Source organism: Amphiura filiformis, chromosome 7, assembly GCF_039555335.1.
Source record: "Amphiura filiformis chromosome 7, Afil_fr2py, whole genome shotgun sequence".
NCBI classification, from domain to species: Eukaryota; Metazoa; Echinodermata; class Ophiuroidea; order Amphilepidida; family Amphiuridae; genus Amphiura; species Amphiura filiformis.
Genome location: NC_092634.1, coordinates 883172 through 893941, shown reverse-complemented (window position 1 = coordinate 893941; position 10770 = coordinate 883172). Strand labels below are relative to the sequence as shown.

Sequence of the window (10770 nt, the reverse complement as noted above, 5' to 3'; positions counted from 1 at the left end):
TAATGGAGTCGTTAAATGTCCATTTGCTATAGTGTTGTTAATTATTGGTTAGTCTTTAAGGGAGGTTGGTTGTTGATATGAATGTACATCCAACCACATCCTGCCCACACACCACCACACCCCCATCCCGGGAATCCACCCATACACACCCCACAGCAACTCATATTCACTCCTGGGACACTTATATTCCGAGGTGGATATCATAATCTTGTATGGACTATCAAAACGAACCCTAAACAAGTATATCTTAGGGTTTCCATAAAACCCTAAACAAGTCTTTTGGTAGCGTTTTACTATCCTAAAGTAGTGGAAAACAATCGTTATTTTGAAATTTTTTGATGTTTCAAGATGGAGGTTCTGTCAAAACAATCATCTAAACAATACACGTACATATCACTATACTTTTTTGCGTTATTTGCACGATCATATCCACCTCGGAATATGAGTGGCCCCATGAGTGGCCCATTTATAAGAAATGCCCATTTCTCATAAATATGACTTACTTCAAATGCTTACGTAAACCAGGAATAATAGACAAAGGGATAGGCATCCTAGTCTGCTGCCCTCTTTCGAAATATGTATCCTAGGTCTCACAATAGGCGGATTAGCGGCCATTTTGTCTTCGACATCACGTGTCCTTATATTTTAGTACACAAATATATAAGTTAACAGGTTTACTATTTTAAAATTATATTTTGAGTATACAATATATTCTGTGAGTAAATAGATCAAATGACGATGATTGTTTAGGTATTATATGCTTGATAGAATTAAACTGTTTGACCAGCTAGTATTCTCCTCCGCCGTCAGTGTGATTCCAGTCACTCCACGTACCGTGTTGCGAAGGTGGAGGAGTCTAAAGCTGTATTGACGAACACGCATGCGTTAAAAATATGTAGCCTAGGTCGAACAATAGCGTGACGTAGTTTCCGGCATTGTTCCTATGCACTTTCACCCTCCTGCGTAAACGCCGAACTTGTCTGGGTGACGTATACAGTAACGGTACGAGGTCATTGCTTTTGTTCAGCTTGAATACTTGTATTGAATTTACTTTGTATTTGGAAAATATATCAAAAATTTGTTACAAGGTCATTTTCGAGTGCTGTATATAAAAATATTTCATTCCAACTATTCACATATAATACTTTGTATTATTTTCTTTTTACTTTGTATTAGGCAAACTATAAAACAAATGTATGGATATGTAATTGAAAAATTAAAGGTATGGACAGTATAACTTTTTAAAATATTATTATTGATTTTTACTCTGTACTTGGAAAATATATCAAAAATTGGTTACAATGTCATTTTCAAGTACAGTATAAAAATATTTCACTCCAACAATTCACAGGCAAACTAAAAAATAAATGTATGGATATATAATTGAAAAATTAAAGGTATGGACATTATAATTTTTTTAATATTATTATAAATAGTCACCATCTTTCGTGTCAGCAATTTAATGCTGATGATTGTATTTACGTTATATGATTTCATTATTGAGTTCTAGGTATCTTCAATCCACACTTAGTATCTCCAGTCATTTATTTTCGTGTCCTGTACTGCCTTGAAAAGTCATGAATTTTGGTTTAAATTACAAACATTTCATAAATAAATGTGGAATGTATTGTTAATTGAAATTCAAAGAGAAAGTGACCATCCAAACTTGTTAAAGACAGGCATTCAAGAAGGAAGCAATATATCAGATCAATAATGGGTGTTTGGAGGCCAATGGAAGTACTATGACTACCACAAACAAAATTGATGGATACAAATGAAAACCCAGTCCATACAACATGCCATTAAACCTAGAATCCGTACCCTAAAAACCCAACCTGAATTACCTTAAACCCCAAACAGTACCCTTAAACCCAACAAACACGTACCCTTAAAGCCTAACTACTTGTACCCTTAAACCCTAACACGTACCCTTAACCTCCAAAACGCAGGACTAACCTTAAACCCCAACACTTACCCTTAAACCCAAACATGTACCTTTAAAATTCCCAACAAGTTAGCCCTAACCTTTAAACCCAAACCCAACCTACCTGTACCCTTCCTTAACCCCCAACATGTAGGCCCTGGTCCCCAAACTATATGTACCTATATGTCCAACAAGTCAGACCTACCTTTTAAACCCAAACCCAACCTGTAGGGTTGGGTTTTAAACCCCAACACGTAGGTACCATTATTCCCCAAACTGCACCTTTAAACCCCAACACGTAGGCCAAGGCCTATCCTTAAACCCAACCTGAACTGCCTTGAACCCCAACCAGTCCCTGAAACCCAACATACAAACATGTACCCTTAAAGCCCAACCGCATGTACCCTTAAACCCCGACACGTACCCTTAACCCCCAAACGTAGGCATACCCTTAAAGCCCAACATTTACCCTTAAACCCCAACATGTACGTGTACCTTAAAAACTCCCACAAGTCAGACCTGCCCTTTAAACCCAAACCCAACCTGTAGGCCTACCCTTCCCTAAACCCCAACATGTAGGCCCTTGTCCCCAAACTGTAGACCTATACGTAGGCCTAACCCCAACATATGTACCTTTAAAACTCTAACCTAAAGTCAGGCTTGCCTTTACAAACCCAACCTGTAGGCCTACCCTTAAACCCCAATATGAAGGCCCTGCCCTAAATCCCCAACCTGTACCTGTAGCTGTAAACCACAACACATGCCCTTAAACCCCATGACATCTACGGAACTCCAACATGTAGGCCTACCCTTTAAACTCCAAACCAACCCCCTGAAACCCATGTAGGGCCGCGTACCTTTAAAATGCCCCATCCATTACCTGACACACAATGACAGGAAATGAATTTGGAAACCGCATAGGCTTAATTCTGTGGCATAGTTTAAAAAACACTGAAATATTGTCTAAAAACGTGACAACAGCGAGCAGGAAATTGTGCATACTATTTGCCACCGTTTTCCTATTGTTTTTCTGTGCCTTTTATGAAGTATAATATTGCAAGATGCCCAAAACACACGTGCCTCCTATTTTTCTGTAGGCCAATGCTCTTTAGCCTGGCTTCAACATTTTGTTTGAGCTTGGTCATATCAAGACCCAAGCGTGTCTCGCACGGAACGACCATTTAAACAAACAAACGAAAGTAGGCCTAAATATTATACCACCTATGGCTAGAATTTTCTTTGGATGTGGTGGATGCAAATTTACAAAAAGTGAGCGTCAATGAAATTGCGACCCCCCCCTCACCGATACACCTACTTACCCCTACGCTAAAATTTTATTGAAATCAGTCTTTTTGAATAAATTAAACATACTATCTGTGGTCATTTGTGACTCTCTATATTTTGGTCATCAATTTGTTTTTCTTTAAAACCTCCCCCGCCCCCCCCTCCGTATAATTGGGACCCACCCCCTTTCCGAAGAAAATGAGAGCCCCCTAAGCCCTAAACACAGATCCCATGCAAGTATCAATCCGGAGCAGACGCCAGTACCAATCTGTTAAATACAGCCTTGGATACCTTCATCAAATGAACGGGTTATTTTCTCCTAACATTATGCAAATACGAAAATACCAACATGCAAATTAACCTCAATGCATACCGAGTGTATATAAGTACTATCACCATGATATCATAGTATACTACGACTCTGTCACGGTCAAAACGTGATGAACCACTGGTTTTTCATGGCAACGGGATCATCGCGCAGCACCGGGAATCCACCCCTACACTCCCCACAGCAACTCATATTCACTCAAATTCCTGGGACACGTATATTCCGAGGTGGATAACATAATCTTGTATGGACTTTCAAAACGGACTCTAAACAAGTATTTCTTAGGGTTTCCATAAAACCCAAAACAAGTCTTTTGGTAGCGTTTTACTACCTAAAATAGTGGAAAACAATCGTTATTTTGAATTGTATTTTATGTTTCAAGTTGGAGGTTCTGTCAAACATAGCTTACTCTTTTTTCGATGTTTAACTTTTTATGACACCATGTAAACAATACACGTACATACGTCGTATATCACTATACTTTTTTGCGTTATTTGCACGATCATATCCACCTCGGAATATAAGTGCCCCATGACTGGCCCCATTTTATTAGAAATGCCCATTTCTCATAAATTTGACATACTTCAAATGCTTACGTAAACGCCGAACTTGACGGTGACGTATACAGTAACGGTGCAAGGTCATTGCTTTTGTTCAGCTTGAATACTTGTATTGAATTTACTTTGTATTTGGAAAATATATCAAAGATTTGTTACAAGGTCATTTTCAATTGCGGTATATAAAAATATTTCAATCCAACTATTCACATATAATACTTTGTATTATTTTCTTTTTCCTTTGTATTAGGCAAACTAAGGTATGGACAGTATAACTTTTTAAAATATTATTATTGATTTTTACTCTGTACTTGGAAAATATATCAACAATTGGTGACAATGTCATTTTCAAGTACAGTATAAAAATATTTCACTCCAACAATTCACAGGCAAACTAAAAAATAAATGTATGGATATATAATTGAAAAATTATAGGTAAGGACATTATAATTTTTTAAATATTATTATAAATAGTCGCCATCTTTCGTGTCAGCAATTTAATGCTGATGATTGTATTTGCGTTATATGATTTCAATATTGAATTCTAGGTATCTTCAATCCACACTTTGTATATGAATATATGAATACAAAACCCACCCAAGTCCATACTTTGGCCAAATTGAGTTAAGCATGGGAAATTGTTGCTATACATAGGCCTGTTATATGCATGAAAGAACAACTCAAATTCATCCTCTGTGTCTATTGGGCATGTGAAAAATAGCATGTATGAAAGAATCACCCAATTCCATGATTTGAGTCTTGTAACACATTGATTGAAATCCAGTATGTATAAAAGTCCACTTGTAACACATTCATTGCTGGAGAATGACTTTTGAACAAAAAATGGGTTTAATAAAGGAAAGTGTGTGGTTTATATTACATGGCAGAATGCTTATCAACATTATACATACCTGTGTGCTTTATTTTGTATTATCTTACTAGTGGTAATCTCATTCTAACATTGTTGTCTTTGTATATGATTCAAAAAAGTCCAAAATTTAAAATGAACCCCACGAAGTCCCTGAAATGCTAATCGTCATACCTAATACAGGTTAATCCACTCATTTGCACGTAAAACTTACCATGTTGACCAGGTAAATATAACTGAAGGAATTAAAATGATACACAGGTTTTTCTTTCAAAATAACTTCGCATGGACTTAGGTGGCTTTTGTATTCATGTATTCATATATCTCCAGTCATTTATTTTCAGTCTCCTTCTGTGGTCTTCCTCTTTCATGTCCTCACAGTAATACATATGATGCTGATAATCATACTTACACAATTTTTCTTTATCGTTTTAACATGCCACATCAGTATATTCGGGTATCTTTAATTATTGATTTGTCACTGAAGAAACAATACTATACCGTATACCATTAGTCTTTTGAGAGTAGATACTTCAGAAATCGTGACGGTTGCGGGATATTGCGATATGTACGTCTCATCATGTGCCCCAAAACAACTTTAAAATCCGGATGTTTACTGGCATATATAATAATATTGACAGCACTACTGGCAAATGGTGTTATCTTTACGTAAAATTCAATATGATTTGTGTAAACATTGACCGGGAGGATCAAGGCGATAAAATACGGAAGAAAACAGGCAAAAAATACACAGACAACTAGAAAAAGGTTTTTAGTGATTTCAATTTGTTGTCTTGATATTTTTTCTCGTCGAGTATCCCGTTGGAGCGTGGCAAAGTTGGGTTCTTGAAATGAAATTCCCGATACCACACTTGATGATTCTTTCTCATTATGTATCGCATCAGTTGATCGAGCCGGAAACTCAGACAGACTTCGCTTTTGTCTTCTGAAATGTTTCTTCATATAAACATAAATCCCGATGTAACTGGCCACGATGGCAACACATGGAACAGGTAAACCAATGACAATTTTGGCAAGTTGAAAGACTTCGGCTCCCTTGGCGGTATCCAGATCGGCACAGTCACGATAATTAGGGTTGTATCCAATAGCTCCATATCCAGACAGAAGAAGAATAGCACCCAATGCTATTGGGATGATCCAGGGTATAGCTACAAGAATACCTAGCTTCCAAGATGAGAATATCTTTTGGTACAAGTCTGGTCTTGTGATGTGAATGAGTCTATTTATTGCGATAGCTGCCAAAGTATATAAGCTAGTACCTACGGAAGCATATATCATGAAACCAGTCGTTTGACAAAGCCAGTAAGCTCCTGGTATGGGCCAACTATTCCTTCCAAGAGCACCAACAGCATACCATATCAGGAAAAATGACGTCAGCAGATCAGAAACACCTAAGCTAGTCACAAATGCATTGGTGGCCGTCTGAAGTTTTCTGGATAAAGCAACCGCAGTAATAACCATTGAGTTGCCAAATATTCCAGCGATAGCTATCAGTATAATAATAACGGCAGTGAAGATTTGCTCCCAATACGCAACATTCAAGTCAGCAGAATTAGAAGTGATATTTGTGTTATCCATATTACTACTAAGTATAGGCTGGTGACATAAGCTTATAATTGAAAACACCAAATTATATTTAACAATACAAAAGCTGCTGCGGATCAGTAATCATCCAAGTTCACCTATTAAAATATCTTCCACTCGATGACCCGTGAAGGCTAGTCCGTCAAAAAGGACCCACGTGTACGTTGAGCACGACAATGATTAGACATGGAACCATCTACGTTAAATATATCCCGCCCTGGAAAGTCTGGAAAATGTTAAACTGACAATCCACACCTAATGACAGCCAGCGGCGTAGTCAGAACTTCTTCAGAGGCTTGGCAAGTAAGGGAGAGGACTGGGGCACAGTGTCAACACCCTATATTATAAATATTTTTTTCATACAGCTCCATACTGCGTTGGTGATCAATATTCTATTATTGACACAGATAAAGAAAGTTTACATATGCATTGTGACATAGACGTGTGATTGAATATATTCTATACAAGCACCTGGATCTTAGGTGAATGGGCTAAATGTGTTCCTTTATATAATTGTAATTCTTAAATATATCACAATTTCAACTTACGATTTAAAAATCGTTACTCATAAAAATGCAGTAAACATATATCCAGACCAAACAGCAATGGCCGCTAATTAGTGTATTTAATTTCAAGTGTATTAAAAACAAAACCTGGGTTTTACCTGAAAACAAATCGAATTTCCTGGTAATAGCAACACTATATAGCATGTACGCAAATCGTAATAATGTGTAGAATAGAAACTTGGTGGTATCTCATATGATAGTCGTATGATGCTTAGCCGGAGTCGCTCGGCCTATCTCGAACAAAATCGCCATGCGTAGCTATTGAAAAACGAGAGGATTCGCCGTACTATCACGGCAATTTTTGACACGAAGATGTAGGGATGATGACGCTGTGTGGGGAGGAACCTTTCAAGGGGACAAACTTGGATAAAACTGGTCAAATATCGGCTGAAAAGTACAATAAAAGGCACTCCAAATTGACATGAGTTATTGTTATTTAAATAGCGTATTGTTATTCAAATTTGCGCCTTGATCATAGCATACATACTTTTAAACACTAATTCACCCCGGTAGCCAAACCTTTTAAATATGTCTTATTATTGCAGATTGATAATTTTTTAATCATACGAGGACATGAATACAAACACACAGACAAATACGACGCCATGCTGGAAGGTCAGATGTGGTGTCAAATGTTTTCTTGATTTCAAATACTACTTGTATTTCACTGACATTGCACTTGTCACGCATTTCCTTCGTATTACTTACAGCAGGTCCTATTAATTTCGACATTGCTATTATAAAAGCCAATTTCCTTCTCAAATTAGTAGACTTTCTGTAAAAAACAAATCACTAGTGCCTGATGGGAAATACTGGTCCACCAGCTTTGTTCCCTGGTTTATGTGGCTTAAGGGATCTGGAATGAGCGTTTTGAGCGTTTCGACAGTATTTTTTGTGGGACATGAGAGCACATCAGACATATCGAATTGCATTCTGAGGTTTTGTAATTGGGGCCCACTTTTTACATAATAGTTTTGCATTTGACCTTTGGAATTACCACATGATTACATATGAGGTTTTTCCCGCCCCGCGCCGATGTTTTTTGAACTTGACAAATTTTCAGTTTTTTTCCTAAAATATTTGGTATTTTCAGTTTCATAACTCCTTAGCATTATATATCCTATGTCATTTTAAATTGCATTTGTGAATTCCTGAGTTCATTTGTTGCAAGAAAATGTATATTTTAATATACAGGGTGTCCCAAAAAAAAGAGACCCCCCATTGCACCCTCTTTTTCTCCTATTTCTGAAAAGTTGATTAAATATATTTTGGTATGTAAAGAAACCTTTAATCGTTAGCTTTAATAAACCAAAACAATTATTTCAATCGGCTCACAACTTTTGCAGATATGCCCTTTTGAATAAAAGTACCCGTTTTTCACTCTGTCCACGGATAACAAACAGAGTGGTTCGGATGGCTCATGCTGTGGAGTGGCCTGCACGATCATCAGACCTCACACCACTTGATTTATTTCATTTGTGGCAAAATCCAAGATCTTCGCAAACGTATTACTGAATGCATTCGCAAATATCCGGCGCACAAGGATGGGACGCAACGCAATTGATGCAATGAGGTCCAGGGCTGAAACCTGTATTCGCCAAGGAGGCAACCAGGTAGAGGGCAGAGCAGCACAGTAAACTCACTTCAGAAGAACCAAAGACAACCCAAACAGCCTTTTAGGGCTACCCTTTATCCTAAAAAGAGAAATGACTTATGTTGTAAAAAAAAAAAAAAAGAAGCAAGAAACAACAAAGTAAGAAAGTAAGAAACATAATAAAACAAAAAGGTATAAATAACCAAGAAAAAATAAGTAATTCCAAGTAAAGCAAAAGAAGTCCCATTCGGCATCCATTTTACCCACAAATTAATGACACTATTAACAAAATCCATTGCCCATAAACACACCGGTAAAGCACATTCCATAAATAAAGTTATTTTATAAAGCTATCATTGAGGAATGTTTGATATTCATGCATGGTATGTGTACTCCTTTTTCAATCTTTGAAGTAGCCAAACCTTTTCCGTGGACAGAGTGAAAAACGGGTATATTTCTTTAAAAGAGCATATCTTCAAAAGTTTTGGGCCGATTGATATATTTGTTTTGGTTTATTAAAGCTAGCGACTCAAGGTTTCCTTACATACCAAAATATATTTTCAGAAGTAGGAGAAAAAGAGGGCGCAATGAGGGGCCTCTTTTTTTGGGGACACCCTGTATGTTGAGTATGATATGTTAAAGATTTGGACATTCAAATGAAAAAAATATGCAATTTTCATCTCGCGAAAACATGTTACGCATTACCGGCCCAACTTAAAACGCATAACCATCTCTGTTATCTTACGTGTCAGGATATTGAAATTGCCCATGATTATACTCTAAAAATCTCGGTTACAAAATAAAAGTTACTTGATGCAAATGTGATTTTTGGTTGTTTATATATGTTGGTTGAAGCGAATACAAATTTGGTACGTCAAAAACAGTTAAAAACTGAAGCCAAATATTGTAGCTTTGGATAATCTCCATACAAATGTTTTCAAGCTGCGGTTGTCCAACCGTTTACTCAGGATAAATATGTTGTTCCTATTTTTTCAGATCCCTGACATGTCTTGGTACTTCCAAAACAAAATAAGATATTTTTATATGAGAAGAAATCATCGAAGGGTTCAACAGACACACAAATGTTAGTGAAATTGCCAGATTTCGACTAGATAAGGGTAAGTCGTAATTACGTCCTTATTTTAAGCAAAGGGTGCATCTTGATGTAGATATAAGATAAACCATTTACTTTACTAATAACCTTGTATATACTTACAAAATACAAAAAAAGAATGTGCATCAGACTTATTTGGTTTTAACTTATGACCCAATTAATACAAGTGCTCAACCGATCGAAGTCAACAAGCTATGAAAAAGGGTCAATAAAAGGCTATCCTGAACATTTATCCGTTTTGTTGTGCAAAAAACACTACGCAGTAAAACTGTACTACCTGCAAGCATTAGATATTGATTAAATTATTTGAACAAAAATAAAACAGTTTAATCATTTTCAGAAATAAATCTGTAATGATTTCCACATAGATATGTGACCTACCTTTTTAATCAAAATTTGCCTTTCTTTTCAGACCGTTTCCTACGTACCAAATCTGTATTCGCTTTAACCAACACATCTTTACAACCAAAGTCACATTTTAATCAAATAACATTAATTTGTAGCCAAAAGTTAAGAGTATAATCATGAGTATATTTCAACTTCCTGGCACTTAAGATACCAGAGATATGACGACGGAGGTAGAACTAATGACCCTCGTACATAAAATTTGTATTATATCGCGAATTTAAAAAAAAAAAAATCAAGATTATTTGATATCAGAAAACATTCAGAACATAATTCGATATGTATGATGCGCTCTCATGTCCCACAAAAAATACTTTAAGTTTATTAGTTTTTATTAATATGATAGTAGGCCTATCTAAATGAAACGAAGGACGTAGTAATTCACGCTTCAGATGGGCTTTGACCTGTTTTGTCCTTTGAGAACTAAAACTGAAGCGTTTAAAAGTAAGGCTTACAATGTTAGCGGCAACTTTAAAAGCTCATATTCGTAACATAAGTCTCTTATGGATATATGGATTGTGTCAT

The 10770-nt window shown here is 36.5% G+C and overlaps 1 protein-coding gene across 1 annotated transcript; it reads right to left on the bottom strand.

Annotated features, from left to right (window-relative positions):
* Positions 1–4463: 4463 nt before the first annotated feature.
* LOC140156538 (melatonin receptor type 1B-A-like) lies at positions 4464–6560 on the bottom strand. Its single transcript, XM_072179478.1, has 2 exons — positions 5829–6560; positions 4464–4487 (listed from the first exon to the last, which is right to left on the bottom strand). Exons 1-2 carry the CDS (start codon positions 6558–6560, stop codon positions 4464–4466), a joined length of 756 nt encoding a protein of 251 aa, XP_072035579.1.
* Positions 6561–10770: the final 4210 nt, after the last annotated feature.

Excerpts from the sequence above, each read along its gene's own strand:
- LOC140156538 (XM_072179478.1), bottom strand. The coding sequence starts at position 6,560 with ATGGATAACACAAATATCACTTCTAATTCTGCTGACTTGAATGTTGCG. Across the intron at positions 4,488-5,828 it reads AGAAAGAATCATCAAGTGTG|TTTGCCTGTGAATTGTTGGA; the intron begins GTATCGGGAATT and ends TTTATTTTTTAG.